The sequence below is a fragment of the Clarias gariepinus genome, chromosome 1 (genome assembly GCF_024256425.1).
Source record: "Clarias gariepinus isolate MV-2021 ecotype Netherlands chromosome 1, CGAR_prim_01v2, whole genome shotgun sequence".
Taxonomy (NCBI): Eukaryota; Metazoa; Chordata; class Actinopteri; order Siluriformes; family Clariidae; genus Clarias; species Clarias gariepinus.
This window is the reverse complement of record NC_071100.1, coordinates 49,000,709-49,017,187: the sequence shown is the minus strand read 5'-3', so window position 1 is coordinate 49,017,187 and position 16,479 is coordinate 49,000,709. Positions and strand designations below refer to the sequence as shown.

The window sequence follows — 16,479 nt, the reverse complement described above, 5'->3', positions numbered from 1 at the left end:
ATCCCCAGGCTGTGAGTCAGCACCAGAACGATAATCTTCAGTCGTTAGCATTAACCATTATCTGAGTACGCTTTTAAATATATGTCCATCTGTAGCTGCTGCTTACTTAAGTACCCTTTTTGTAATTTCATTGTCAAACTCCATCTTTGTCAATGACTGAGATCAGCTGACCATAATGACCATGTAGTGTGAAAAAATTCCAGCTATTTTAAGTTGCTGCATGCTGTATTTTCACTCCTTATTGGATGTAAAGCTCGGGTGATTTGTATAAATGCTGGTATTAAATGCACCCAAACTTTTTACTTAATAATTACAGAATGGATCTGGTGTATCAGGGCTAATTGATCGATCTCGTTAAAAACAACAATTAACAAAGAAGTAGTGAAGGAAAGCAGTTCAAGAGTTCATTCTTCCTGTTCCCCCCCCCCCCAACAAAATCAGAGCCCTTAATACCCCAGAAATGCGATCCTGTCGCTCACTCTGACGAGACCACACAAGAAAAAGAGTCAAACAAACGGTTCATTATTCATCTCAAGCTTGGCAGTAGGTCGTTATGCTACACTGAACAAGTCGGATGCTGGAGAGACGTTTCACTGGATGCAAATTGCTGCATGCTATAAAAATCAGGCTTCCAGAATGAAACTTTATGAAACTTCTGCCAGAGCGTTACAAAAAGAAAGAGAAGAAACAAGCTTGTTAGATGCGAGCTATCCAACCAATGTTTAAAGCTTGCTTACACTCCAAGATGCACTAGTCAAGCTAGTCTCCTTACCGTTACGATAAGACCTTTCTCCTGAAAGTACTTGACCAGTGGCACTGCGTTCTGTTTGAAGTTGGCTAGGCGTCTCTCTGTGGCTTTGGGGTTATCGTCTGGCCGTCCCTGCTGCTCTGCTCGCTTCTCCAAACGCTCCTTCAAATGTTGGTTAGAGCACGCCAGGAACACCACCAGGTCCGGAGTACAAATCTAAAGAACACAATTAAATAAAATTATAATATAATATAACATCGTTCACTCTTTATCTCACCCAAGGACACACCACAGAACCAATACGGAAATCTCTCAGATGAATCCTACTGTAATTGCGTTGACATTTAAAGTCCATCACAGAGTTTACAGGGAAAAGTTCATCCAATTTTGGAATGTTGTTCCCTTTAAAAGCTTTACGGTACACACCCAAAATTTGGTGAAAAGTCTTTTCGGACCATGCAAAATCACACCACCAAATTTCATTTAAAGCATGCGGACGGTTTTAGGGGGCGCAGTAGAACATCATCTAAACGATGTTGATTAATACCTTATCCTTTTATAGTTATGTGTAAAAAAATCATCTGTTCAAGTTAGTTTCTGTTGCCGCTTAATTTATAATAGCTACATACGGACACGTTGTGAAGTCTTGATGGTTAATTGAGATCTAATTGCTCTAGAATTAATTAAGTAATCCTAGCCTCATCAAAAAGCTCTTTTTGGAAAATTTTTAGTATGGAAACACTAGTAGGAACAAACGCAGAAGTCTTAAGGGTGCTTTAAGTATGTAGTAATTACTGTAACCAGTCCCGACATTTTAAATGAAGATTATTTCTGTAATCATTTACGTTTCCTTGTTTGCTGCTTGGTGTAAAGTACAGTATGTTAGAAGCAGGCTAAAGAAATTTAATCAAACATTCAATCACACCTTTATTATGCTGTCATGATCGTGCTGTTGATGTTTGCATAAGTAGACAAATACACACGCTTGTATCTAGTATCCACACCATAACACCTCTACCAGTTAATAATTCTTTCATCCCAAAGCAAACAGTCATGGCTATGAAGTCATATGTTATGAAGTCGGGGGGAAATGCCATAGGGACCTTTGTTGGACTGAGAGGGTGTGCTTGGTTTTTGTCTTCCCGTCAGCCTCGGAGTCAAACATCACACATTTCCAAATCAAACATTGACTTAGCCAGGCTAATTTACGTTTACTCTGAGTGAATATCAAATACTCATTAATCTGTTTGTGAAAGATGCGGCACAAGGCTTCGGAAATTATTCCTTGAAGAGAGGAACAAAGGACAGGGGGAGTACGGCTGAGGTTAGATGTAAAAAACGGAGACCTGAAATGACGTTTCAAAGGCCACTTTAGCCAGATAGAACACATACACAGATAATGGCTCTGGCTGATACACACTTCCTCTTCCCGCCATCCCATTTCATATAGAAATTTCCCCTGGGTAATTCTATTCCTGTCCCTGTGCCCTCTGGGTTTCATCTGTTCAGCTTAAGCCCATCATCGTGGTCTTCATAGCCCTATTTATTTTTAGACACCAAGTCTCACTCTTTCTTACTTCAGTGCCATTGCTGAGTTCTCATCTCGCTAAAAGAATGGACCTTGATGTCACAACTTCATTCGATTACTGTCTGAATTATGGTCGGTCATCTAGAATCTAACCCTAAACATGGGGAATGCTTAAACTTGGCTTCCACTGGACTGGATAGTTTATGGAAAATCAAGATGAACATCCAAAACAAACCATTTGTCAGAGAACAGGATGGGAAACCAATCATGCATCTTTGTTTTGCTGTGACTTCACCATGTTCCCAATCTTCACTGTTCAGATGTTTTTGTGGAAATTTGTGGAAAAAAAAGACAAAGATACAGGAAAGGAGATTTCCATCAATCTTACACCATTGGGGAGATGTTCTTGTTCACGAGACCTAAACAAATGGGAATATACAAACCTGTCTGAATTCAGGTCAGAAACATAACACAAATCCAGTGCTTCTTAATCTGCAACCTTTTCCTGAGGCTGCTATGGGAATTGGGAACACGGTCTCTAGTTAGTGGTCCAGCCAAATTACATTCGTTATTTGTTTTCCTGTCTTATTTTTTCTATATCTGTCCAATATTCAACCAATCAAAGTTTGAGAATGTTCTTCTTTTCGCTACAGCACCCTCACCAAAGTTCCAGAACGTTCAAAAGGTTGTTCCTATCACCATAGAAACCATAGCACTGGAAACGTATACTATGTTGATGCTATGGAAGATTTATACAGAATATTTCACTAATTAAGAGTTCTTATTACCATAGCGACATACAGAAGAAACACATTAAACACTTCTTAGCCAGTTGAAAATCTATATTTGTGCAAAATTGAAGAGCAAGAAGCATCTAGAGAACCTGATTTGTCCAAATACGGGTTGGGAAAATCATATCTTATCTCATACCAGACCTCCAATCTTGTTGCTACGGTGACGAGAACAAGGGTTTTAACTTGCTATCAGTTGTCTGTAATCCAGCAAAACTGAAGAGCCTTGGATCGTTTTTTTTTAGTTTGTTTTTTTTTGTTTAGTTATTTATCCAGTCTTTCTATTCTTACACCACTGTTGTAGTGTTACTCTGAGGAAGTCATTCCCATCACCATAGCAACCAAACTTTCTGGATATTTCTCCATTTTGTGCAATCTGGCTTCCGAGCTGTCCGATCATTGGAACCCTGGAGTGCAGGGCTGTTTCCTTAGAGCAGTTCGAGGATTTTTATTTATTTTTTCCGCTCAAAAGACACAACAGGTAGCGCTCTGACCATAGGATTGTTCCTGGAATACTCATGCATGGAGAATCTTCATCATTAAATTGCCATCTTCAATTCTTTGCTTTGTTTTTGTTCCACCGTCCTCCTTTGAGACATCATCCTGAGTGAAAAAAATGGCTCCTCCTTTATTGCTATAAAAAAAACTAAGTATTTCCCGCTGTTGCAGGTGCCAATGCTAAGAAAACCAACATCTCCATCTATTTTTTCCTGCAATCTTTCACCATCTTCGGCTCTCTATACACTACATGTGCTCCATCCTTCCTTGTTCCCTTTCTCCCATTTTTTATATTTCTGCTGCAAAAATGCTGCCATGTATTACTTCTCTCTTCTTTACTGACCTTCTGTCCCTCTCTCTATGAATTGAACTTACATTACACTACAGCCTACAAATACTTCATTACCTTACTTAAGTAAAAATTTTGGGTATCTATACTTTACTGGAGTAATTATTTTTCAGCCGACTTTTTACTTCTACTTACATTTTCACGCAATTATCTGTACTTTCTACTCCTTACATTTTAAAAATAGCCTCGTTACTCCTATTTCATTTCAGCTTGTCATTCAAAAAACAAAACAAAAAAAATCATCCTGATAAACCGCGCCATCCGGATGGAGTGAATTTGATTGTGGTTGGATGAGAAGTATAAACATACCATTCCGACACCCTATTGGTTGGTACGCGATCCATCGCACCTGCACATGATGTCACGTCACACACTCCAGCAAGGACGTTTAAATAAAATAGCATTTTCAGTTGATAAGGTTGTAATAAGTACAGTAGACGAAGATGTCTGTGATAGAGACTCAAGATTCGAGCGAAATGTCACAACCAAGCACCAGCGAGGAAGGGAACAGCACCAGAAAGGTAACAGGAATGATTATATACTGTATATAATTTTTTCTTTTTGATTAATCACTTGAATTAATCATTCATTCTGACAGCACTAATGTTTATTGTAGACAACCACACAAGGGTAATTGTTACTAAGCCTGCCCTGGGTGCACTAATTTTCCTGTATGTTGCCCTCACAGATTCCTGCAGCTAAGCTTGGATGTACATTTACATTCCAATAAAGGTTACTGATGACACGCCTCTGAAGTTTGACTTTTTGCACTATTAAAATACTTATAAGCAACTAGTTATCATATCTTCTTCTCCATGAAACATGTTAATGCTCAGTAGTACACATATATGGTTCTTTAATGTATTTGCATAGTACTAAAATGCATTATTTTTAAATTGCCATATACAGGATCCCAAATCACTATGGCCGTTAAAAAATACAACAAAAAAACAATAACACATTTTTCTTTTCTTTTTGCTTATAAGGTGTTAGTGCAGTATATAGGCCCGTGGCACAGCCTAAGCTTTTATCCTGAATGCTTTTCCCCCTCACGTTACTTTTACTTTTATACTTTAAGTAGTTTTAAAACCAGTACTTTTACACTTTTACTTGAGTAAAAAGCTTGAGTTGATACTTCAACTTATAAAGAAGTCTTTTTAAACTCTAGTATCTATACTTCTACCCAAGTAATGAATGTGAATACTTTTGACACCACTGGTTAAATTACTCCAAAGATATTAATATTTAATATTCTAAAGCAGGGCAGTACAGTTCGGAACAATTCCATAATATTACTTCATTTCCTGAAGGCATTTTTGTAAGTGTCATAATGACACACAACGTGTGGCTCATCGTCTTTGCAGAACGGCTCTGGCAAACAAACAACAGCAACAAAAAAATACAAGTCATTCAGCTTTTGGCGGTGAAAGGCAAACTGTCTCCACATCATCATGTCTAGATTTTTTTCCCTGCTTTGACGCGTTAAAACATCAGTCTGTTTGCCGCCAGCTGACATTTTCCAGTAATATTCAGTTGACATTTGGACGGCGCGCGAGGCTGAATCTGTCATCGTCACATCTAAAGCCGGGGGTTTCACTCCCATCTCCGCTCCTAATCCACTCCCTGCCCGACTCTGCCACGCTCCCCTAAAACCCTTCTTTATTGATGCAATTCGCTACATGCTATTAACTCTGAATAACAAACACTGGCTCTGTTGAACCCGGCTCTTCCAGATTTTACACCAGATTTCAATTCCTCAGTTCATTTTACAGATATTTGTTTGTTGCAAACCATGTTTGTTGTTTTCTCAATCGATAAGACTCAACCTTTTCTTGTTGTGACTGACACAACAAGCTGATCTTACAGTAGCTTGTTTCCAGCGATAAAACCTTCTCGAATTTGATGAACTCCCTAACATCACTTGTTTTTTTTTTTTCTGTGACTAATTTCTCCCAGACAGATGTCCAACACGCATTGCTTAATCCTTTTAGAAGCAGCATAAACAGGCCTTATCTCTGTATGTATGCCCTGCTGCTGGGATGACGAGTACGTTCAGCCACGGGAAAAGGTCTGGAGGCAGGATCCATTATGCGCTAGCCTGTATCTAAGACAGGAAATGGGCTGTCATGTGAAGAACATTGTGGCAAGTGACACATGGATTTATGGTACTGGCTTCTTCTTCTTCTTACGCCTACTTTCATCACGTCCTCGCTCATAACTTCTTTCAGGAGGAGGACGAGGATGATGGAGGTTGATGCGCAGGGGAGATGTTGTGCCTCATTTTGCACTCTCATCAAGCGAGAGTTGTGACAGGCAGTTAAAAGAGCCGGAGCAAATTAATAGATACAACGTCTCCTTTTATTCAGAAACCAAAAACGGTGTTTCAAGGCGAATCACTCTCTCTATAAAACCAGGTGAGCAGATGTGAGGACCTGAGCATCAGGTGTGGCTTCCTACAAACCTGCAACTGATTCTTCTACAGTACATAACCACCTGTGTGATGAGGGGGGAGCTCGGTGTTTAGGGTCTATATATCAGAAGGTTACAGGTTTAAACCCCTGCAACATAGAGCCACTTTTGTGCCCTACATACAGACATCTGCCAAATGCTGCAAAATGTAAATGTAGCTGTCAGATCCAAAGAAAGCAACTGGACCAAACAACCACCAAAAGAATGAAACTCATCCAAGTTAGATTTCTATTGCCAGCGTAGTTTGGCAGTTACCATTTCCCACCCATAAAAGTCCCTTCGAAGTAGCGCTAATGACAATCTTGACAAGCAAAGAGCCAGACTTTCCACAAAGCCCCTCAACACTAGGCCATTAAAGCACGTTTTAAAAGATAGCAGCCCTTGCTTTCCAACTCCATAATCGACTTCAGTCAATTTGGCTCGCAGCTGTGAGAGAATCCATTAGCTGCTCCGATGCTGACATGTTATGTTCCACTCGCAGCACTTACCCTGTTCAAATCAGACAAAATTAGCACGCTGCTCTCGATTAAATCGAGCACTGCACAAAAAAAAAAGGCAGCTGAGGAACGGCGGCCCAAAGTTCCTGCATGTCACTGATCCCGGTGTGAAAGTAAGTTCATGTTTATTTTTGATCATCAAAATAAAAAATAGTTGTCAGAAAATAACAAGCCTGGAACAAGGATGTTCCACGATATTAAACCTATATTTAAAAAGTACGACAGGATTCCTTAAAAGAATCCTAACCATTGGCCATTTATTTCCCGTATAAAAGTAATAAATGTTTCAGGATTTATTCTTTAGCTGCATAAATACTTTGCTGATTGGCCAATAGTACACTGCAAGGCATGGCCGCAAAGTTGTATTCTGTGCTTCTCTCGCCCACCTGATCTTCGAACGACAGTGCCTGCGCCACATCCCGGGGAAAACCGTCGATGACTATTCCACTGGCATCCGGAAGCTTCATGATCTTCTGCTTGATCTCAGTGATGGTCGTCTCCTGTTAGAAAACAAGGTTCATAACACAATAGATTTTATGCTCAGTTGCAGATCAGTTTGTCCCCTGGGTTAGTTTAGTGTAGCGCTGGAGCTATGGTGAAGATGTAGCTAAAGTGATACCTGCATGAATGTGCTGGTATGTTTTTATACAGTATATATATGTATATATATATAAATTTGTATTCAGATTCACTTCCAGCAATGAAATTAAACCTGGTAGATTCTAATGGCTTATTTATTTTAATCCGTATTAGCAGTAGTACATCAGAGTCTCAAAGGCTTTTAAAGACACTTTTTTGTTTTTTAATAAAAAACATTAGAAGAATCTTGTTATTTCAGAGATAAAAAACATGGCTGTCGGATCCCGCAGTTGAAGACATGACCGGAATGTCAACAGCAGAGTAAAAAAAAATAAAAAATAAATAAAAAATCCTCCCAAGCACGTACACACTTCCTGTGCTTTAATTCCCTGCAGACCAAATGCCGGATTAATGCTACAAAACCCGTGCCAGCACCTTTCTGTGTGTTATATGACATTTAACTGCAATAAGGGCATGTGCAATCATCCAGTGTATGTTAATCATTTTAGTGTATGTTATTTGTGTCGCTGTAGATCCATTAAAAATCCCTTATTTTACTATCTTAACAAATTGACACCAAGGATGTGCGATTAATGATCCAAGTGAAATACCTTTCAGATCATGCATTTTTTTACTATCTCACACCGTCTCTTCTTTTATGAGGTCACAATATACGGAAAATCTCATAAAGGGATGGAATAAAGGGAACTTGTTGTTGTTGTTGTTGTTGTTGTTGTATGCACACATCAAAAACCTAATTGAATGACTAAAATTACTACAAAGGAAACTTTGCTAAAATTTTTTTTTAAAAAAGGTCCCCTCTTTTAAAGGAGCATAAAGAAAAAGTGCTTAATGCGAAAGCCCTCATCTCTGTAGCAGGCCTTGTTTGGTTGTTGGTTGCTGAACTTACAATGATGCTTTAGTGTTTAACATAAGTCAAAATTCCTATAAACTTCCAGCAGAAAAGTAATTAATTACATATCAATATTACTTGCCAGGACAAAAAAATATTAATTTGATTATCTTTAGCTTTGATTAAAGCACACTATATGGTTTAGATTTTGTGGCTCAATCTGGACTCATCAGGTCACATGACCTTTTTCCATCACTCCAAAGTCCAGTCTTTATCCTCCCTAGCTAACTTATGTCTTTTTCCTGATTAATCTCTTTAATAAGCCGTTGTCTTAAGGACACACAGCTGTTTAGTCCCAATCCTGTGAGTTCTCATCACATTGTGTGTGTACGGAAACTCTTTTATTTTCACTATTAAACACAGCTCTGTTTGTCCCTGTTGATTTTTGTACCATGCAACTTCATTACGCGTTTAAGTGATCTCCGTTTATGATTGTTTTGCAACCACATTTCTTCCACAAAGTTGACGGTTCAGTACTATCCTTTTAGGTTTTGATAATGTGTTGAACAGTTTTTAGCACAGGTTCAATAATTTTAAATCTCTTAATCTTGGTTAATGCAGCCCAACAATTTGACGCTTCTAAAACTATTTATACTGTATATATATATATATCACAACATTCTGATGAGATAATGAATGTATTAAAATGATTCGTGGAAAGAAGAGGAAATTTACACCCACGCTAATCCATTTCAGTTGCTTAAACTCATGCAAATTAGCCTCTTTTCCCAAACCAATTAATGTTACAAATCTGCCTTTCTTTGATTTTCGGCCAGAAATGACATAAATGGCATGACCTGGTTAAATTTAGGTACAGTATACTTGTATTAATAACGTTTTTTTGCTTTTCTTTTTTTTTTTATTCTAGAACTGTACTTTAAGTAGCTACAAATTACGTGTCGCTGCATGCGGTGACCCGGAGCTGAACAACCTCCTCATTGTATTACAGCAATCTTTGTTTCATCTTTATTACTCATAATCATAAATCTCACCCAGAGAGCACTCTTACATTTACACCATATAACACACACTCACACACCAGATGTCCTGGGAATCTTCTACTGCTTTTCACCTTAATCTTCATCATAATCTGGTGCTTTATTACGGGCTTGGCCTTTATATCTAATAGATCCAATGCAGCTCGGGATTAGTGACTCATGTTGTCCATTTCATCCTCTCAGGACTAATCTGTACACATTGATTCTCTTCGCTGTCTTCAAAACATACTCGAGTACTTTAAGGAATTAAGGCCTAGGTCATCTTTTGCACGCAAAAAAAAAGTCTTTTGTACGAGCCTTTCCGTTAAAATGACTCTGCAGGAAAGGGTGTGGGGAGAACATGACCTTATTGTTGGCCACGAATTTAAGACGTGTTATTGTAAGCGGTGGTACACGGAAGAAGAATTCAGGCTGTGTTTTATTATCGAGCCATTTTTTTTTTTTTTTAACTCAGGCACAAATCTATTCTGGGTTTTCAGAAGAAAGCTACCAAAAGGACTTCACACACACGCACAATAAAAATCTATACTTATAATAAAACGGTAAAGTTGGCATGTCTTTACATTAAAGATATTTGCCAAAAATGTTTTTGGAGAGATGTAAGATAAGTAATAAAACACATCAAGATGTTTTTTTTTTTTTGTTTGTTTTTTGTGTTTGTTTGTGCACACATCACGTAAAAACTACTGATCAAATTTTAATGGTGTTTTCACACGTGTATTCGCACGTAAAATTTGAAATGTAAATAAAAAACGGCCTAATATCATTTAAAAAAATCGCCCTAGATTTCAAAAGAATCATTAGGTTATCTTAAAATTCAACAGATGGCGCTGTACATTCCTATAAATAAGCGCTTAAACAGTAAGTGTGCAATCTCACACCTTCATTCCATGCACTTCATGGTAACAAGTAGCCTAAAACTTTTTGTTCATTCCACAATTCAACAAGAAGTACCACTGTACATCTTTTAAAACGTGCGATTAAATTTTACCCGAACGAAGTTGCGGGCACATCTAGTTAAATAAATAAATAGATAAATAATTATTTTAAAAAATTAATCAATGGTGATCTGCGTTGCTAAAAATGCTTCACTACTGACAGGACCGTGTGATTTTAAACAAAGAACCAGCTAAAAAATTAAAAAGCACAATATTGTTTCAGTCATGTGATTTTTCGCTGCACAGTGAACTCCCATAAGTAATTTTACTATGGCACAGGCACCGATTGTACCTGTACCTGTATTTTCACCATGATACTTATTTGCTGGTACATGTACTACACTATGGTGCATACTTTGGATGTACTATAGTATATAGTCACATGGTTCTACTGTAGTATGGTACTGTACTATTGAACACCTACAGGCGTATTGTCAAAAAAATATATTATCTTTACTATGTTAGACAAAGAAAAATAACAGAATTAGATTAATACAAAATACCATTAGCATGTACTAACATATCTAATTTGGTTCAGTGTGTACTGACATATCTTAGTACTAACACAGTACCCACAGAAAAGCTGCACTACATACCGTTTCATATGAATAAGCGATAAAAACACCAGAATTGTTTAATAGAAATAAAAATCCCATAAAATTCTAAGTTGGCTAATAAACTTAAGCAGCAACAGGTCGTTTAAACTGATGTACTGTAGGTTTACTATTGGACAGCTCACATCAGTCCAACAGTGTTTTTAAGTACTTCTTGCCTTAAACATGAGGAAACCAATGTTGCTAATCAACAGAAACACTTAAACAACAAGCTAGCAAACAACTAAGGCTATGTGATTTTAGCTAGCTAAAGTGTAGCAGTAAAGATTTCTATACAATGAAAAAGCAAAGTAACAGTAAAGGCAAAAGAAAGCTGTCAAGAATATCCACATTTAACACTTATTTGTGTTGATACATTGCTAAAAAAAAAATAGAATGACTATACAGCTAGCGCTAACTCCCTAACAGGAGCTAACAGTTCTTCATTTAAATGTCAATAAAATATTTCTCCATCGGAACAATTTTTCATTTTAGCTAATATCTGGTCAGGTCATGTTTGAGCCTAAGAATGCTAACCTGCTAGCTTTATAAACCACATCACTCTGGCTTAGCAATTTTAATCAAAACAAAGTAGACAGAATCATTCAAATGGAATGATTAAATGTCGTTAGCATTCCGTTTCTTATACTGAGTGAACAAACAAGCAGATTCACTGATTTACTTCTTAACTGACCTCAAATTAGCATTATTTTCCCTCATGATTAACCATGGCATCTTCTCCATTTGCTAATTAAGAAAAATGTACCTTTGGTTAGCATTAATTCACTAATTGATGAATGTTGGACATTTTAATTAGCGGATTCCTCCTGCCTAGCCTAAGCAGGCTTTGTTAATAAAATGAACAACAGGTTCCATTTATTATTTGCTACATGGGGACGCCAGTACCTGAGGTGCCAATTCGCCGTTAGTAATGATCCTGGCAATCAGACTCCACTTCCTGTTACTCGTTGCATTGTGAATCATCTTCTTTCGCAGCAGTTCACCCACAGAGACATACTCGAAGCCGTAGCGTTTTGCGATCTTCAGACTTTGCGTCCCTTTACCGCTGCCTGGGCCACCTGAAAGTGTAGGAGACGTTAAGTTTCAGGTAGAATTTTGTAAAAGATGCATCTAGAAAAAAAACACATAGCTAGCTTATTTCTTTATGGTTAGATGATTTTGAAGACATTCGTTACACTAAAAAACAACTGACTCGCTTTCGGATATTGTTGATCTTTCTTCAAAAGATTTCATATTCGAAATTAAAGGCGCTAATTAGCAGGGACTCGCTGGACTTCCCAGAGTTTCATATTTAACTCACCGATGATGAGGATGACCTTAGGCCGTGGTCTGGACGGGTCAAACACTTCATACTCTTCAATCAACTCTGCTGTTTCAGACAAGTCCGAGTCGCTCTCGATGGAGAACTGGTGGATGGGCGGCAGACGCTCATACCTGTCAGGTAACACTGAGAGAAGAAATGTACTTGCAGGTGGATGAAGTCTAATACCAAATGTAGGTCTAATACCAAAAACCTTTTTGTTTAATAAAAAAAAACTCCCTTATATTCAAATATTGTTAACATGTAAGCAAAATGTACGTAGCCACCAGTTTAGCACTTTACTGCTATAGTAACCTTATAAACCTTCTTAAAACAACAAAATCAGTCAACCCCAAAAATTGTAAATGCAAGTGTATTTTTATATATAATATATTTATATACTGTACATAAAAAAGTAAATATATGTCCTGCATGTTCAATAAGTATACATGTGTATTTACTTGCATTAATGACGAATACATTTCAAACAGCCAGGGAAACATCACCCAGGTTGATTATGGCCCAAAATTAAAAACAGTAGTCCTCTTTGTGTCTTGTCGCAGGCATAAAAAACAAAAAAGCCAGCGGATGTTGCAACCAGAAGCTCACGAAACAATTAGCTCATTGTCTACCATCTCGAATTGAGGTGCTTTATTTGCTTTGCAAAGCAAACGTGGCACAGAGAAACACTTGGTATTCAATTTCCTATTTGCACAGTCTATGTATTTATAGGCATTATATGGCATTCCATCCAAAGTGTATTTCCCTCCTCATACCGACATCATACCTAGTGTTCCCCACATTCCAGAGCTACTGTATGAGCCTAATGCTGCTGAAAGTGAAAGGGAACCTACCTCACTCACAAACTGTTCCATAAATACACACTCCAGTTTTGACACAAGTAAAGAAAAGAGATGTAAAATAGCAACAAGTAAGCTTGTATTTACATGTTTTATACATGTCAGGAATCTGGTTCTTCTCGTCCAATAAATCCAGATATTCAGTAAAACTCCATGTATAAACTTTTGCATAAGGAAAACATGGTGTAAATCAAATTTTTAAACAAACTAGTGCTTTAACAGCTGCCTAGTTGAGTTTGTAATCAGGGGCAGTGGCTGCACAATGGCACAAGCTTTCGGCTCTCATTTGGTCCCTTAAGCAAGACCATTAGTGCTCTCCGCACTGCTGCTTTCCTTGCTTGTTTAGTCATACTCTCATTACTCCCCTGCTAATTCATCTCTAACAAGTCATTTCTCTCTTACATAAATAATTGTTTGCTTATAAACAGATCTAGATTGCCTGTAGTCTGCCTGGGTCATTGCGACACCAAACTTCTACATCCGTATTATCCTTACCGTTCCGGAAGAAAGACCGTCGCGATTGGCCTCCATTGAGCGGCGGCAGGGACTTCTTCTCCTGTCCTACAAATGTGTCCCACCTTACTTTCTCCGTCCCGCCGAGCTCACGCACCTTCTTCAAGCACGACTCCATGTAATCGATGGGATCGTCCGGCCGGTAATACATCAGTCCTGTCAGCAAACTCTGGAGAACCAAAAACACAAGCTTTACTTAGAACAAATGGTCATGACCAGAGATTTCTAGCTGTTGTTTCTATAGACCATAAAAGTTTAAAATGGTCCATTACTAAAGAAAAAAATGGTTAGACATGATGTCAAATGCTACAGAATGAGTTCTAAAGACTCACCCTGCTAGATCTAGTTTAAGAAAAGGTGTCTGAAACGTTTTAGACATGAAAAGCTTGTAGATCCTCAAAATCAAAGAAATATTTGATTAGTACCACATGATGGTAAATGTTGGGGAAGGAGTTCTAAACACTCATCTTACTTGATAAACAATAAGAGTCTCCAATGCTGGTTAACTGTGTAGAATTCTTTAAATCACAAAGAGCTTGTAGATTCTTAAGAACGAGAGAAATATTTGGTTGGACAGTTGGAAGGAGCTCTACAGACTCATTTTGCCTGATCTAGACTATTAATCCCCAAGCAGAAGGAATGACTAGACCTTTGTTGACCATAAGGACCTGGAAGACTCTCAAGAACCTTGGAAATGTTTGGTTGGATATATTGTAATTTTAGTAAAAGGAGTTCTCGACACTTATCCTTGTTGATGTAGAATATTAATCCACAAAGCAGGACAATATTTTTTTTGACTTCAAAAAGCTTATCGCTTCTTAAGAATGATAGAAATGTTTGATTGAACATAAAAGTAACTTAAGTGGAAGCTATTCTGGAGCCTTAGAATATAAATGCCCAAAGATGGGCAACCGTCTAGAACTCTTTAGTCCACAAAGAGCGTTTAAGATTCTTAAGAACAAGAGAAATGTTTGGTTGGAAATGATGGTAAATGCTTTGGAAAAAGTTCTACCAACTTCTCCTGCTTCAACAAGAATAAGAATCATCCAAGCAGAAGGAGTCGCTAGAATATTTGGTTGGACATGATGGTAGTTGCCGTGGAAGGAGTCTAGGGACTCTGCAGGCTTTCCAGGATTCTTGGTATAACTCGAGGTTGGTAGGTGTGTCGGACAGGAGAGTGAGCAAACTGATCCATAATAACAACTAAAAAAAGAGAAAATAACTCTATTCCTCATTGTCTTTGATTTCAAGATAACATTCACCAACAACAAATTTTGTGTCAAACATGTGAACAATCAAAAACCCTTGACACCTTCTGACCAATTAGATTAAAGCACTGTGGTATAGGCAGCGATCATACAGTACAGGGTCTGCTGTTCTCCCAGTATACTTGGTCTAAACCATGAATTGGATCAGGCGTTCTGGGAACAAATCGCACACTACGGTCATAAATATTGTGGTGAAATAATGCACTTGCAAGTTTTTCCTGCTGACCTACATAAAACCGTCTACCACTGCAGACGCTTCTGATCCTACGAGACATGCATGCCAGCATGTCCCAAAGGAGTGCTCTGCTTTTGTGTAACATCTAGGAAAGAATCCTAAAAGTATTTCCGATCTGTTTCGATCAAATCACACACCACACACACACACACACACACACACACCACCATCATCAGGTTTCCCTGCTTTCAAAGCACCTGTTTCAAGTAATGGGTTGGATTAAGGTGCCTCAAACGCTGCATTATAACAGGGTACGTCCTGTTTACTCTTTCAGGTGAAACGTTAAAAGTTGCAAATTTTAGGTATTTAGGAGATTCTCGTAGATTCTCTAGAAATCACGGGTTCGATTCAGGTGTCTAAGAAGCTGCGTAATAACAGGGTACATCCTGACCTACATAGAAACGTTTTTGGTCCCACGGGGCAATCCCACTTTTTTTCCTAACACCTAGGAACAGATCTTGGACATAGTTTGGAAAAATAAAGATTTTTTTTTTAGGTGAAATGTTAAAAGTTTCTTATTTTAGATCTTTAGGAGCTTGATGATGATGATGATGATGAAGGGAAGCATTCCAACACATCACATTAACAGACAAAATGATTGAAATGCGACAGAATTGAATGACCTGTTGATTAAATAATAACAAAACAGCAATATTAACAATAATAATAATAATAATAATAATGCAGATGCATGGCTTGGAAAAACATTTACAGCAATGCAATGTCCACCTGAGCAGTGCTAAGGGCTGAGCAGAATGCAGAGCTCGGATGTGTTTGGTGTGAGACAGTCTCACCTCCATCAGCTGGGGGATCTCTCTCCTGGAGAGGTACTCCTTAGCATCGTTCACGTTCATGTCTCGTGCTGGAGCGCGAGCTGCGATCGAAAAACAATAAATAAAACAATAAGCAGAGCGCGCGCGCACAGAAACCTGCGTGACTTTGTCGGGATTCTCTACAGATCTGGACGCGCGTGTGACATTCTGGCTCCCACCCGAACCCCCTCCACTCCGCAGCGAGTGTGTGTGGAAGTTCGCGAACGCCGACACACCGCTTTTTCACCAGTCGGGTTGCCAGGTTATTCTCACAATTTCAATTTTCATTCACAAAACACGATTTTAAAAGGTTATTATATGCAACTTTTTTTTGCTTAAACACGCGTGCATAACACTATCAATTACAATTAAAAACAGATACGTAGAATAAAAAAACACATTTAACAGTGTTTACCGTGTTTATTGCTCGGAGAGAAATATAAGGGGTTAATCTGACCAATCTGGCAACGCTGTACCTTTAAACGACCAGCGCGCGAGCAGCGCTCCGGCGGCAGAGCTCAGGGCGCGCGCAAGGATAGCTCTCGCGAGCGCGCACGAGGGTGTAAACA

The 16,479-nt window shown here is 38.4% G+C and overlaps 1 protein-coding gene across 2 annotated transcripts in view; it reads right to left on the bottom strand.

The window, feature by feature from the left end:
• ak5 (adenylate kinase 5) overlaps window positions 1-16,406 on the bottom strand; it is a 38,597-nt gene extending 22,191 nt beyond the window's left edge. Inside the window, exons 1-7 of one of the 2 annotated variants that reach the window (XM_053493719.1) lie at window positions 16,326-16,406; window positions 15,893-15,972; window positions 13,578-13,764; window positions 12,223-12,369; window positions 11,808-11,980; window positions 7,267-7,380; window positions 773-964 (exon numbers count right to left, since the gene is read on the bottom strand). In XM_053493719.1, coding sequence (XP_053349694.1) covers window positions 773-964; window positions 7,267-7,380; window positions 11,808-11,980; window positions 12,223-12,369; window positions 13,578-13,764; window positions 15,893-15,952 — 873 coding nt within the window. In that variant the 5' untranslated portion in view covers window positions 15,953-15,972; window positions 16,326-16,406. Of the gene's footprint in view, window positions 1-772; window positions 965-7,266; window positions 7,381-11,807; window positions 11,981-12,222; window positions 12,370-13,577; window positions 13,765-15,892; window positions 16,096-16,325 lie in introns of those variants that run through there. The other variant, XM_053493710.1, reaches the window with a different exon arrangement.
• Between the last annotated feature and the right edge of the window lie 73 nt (window positions 16,407-16,479).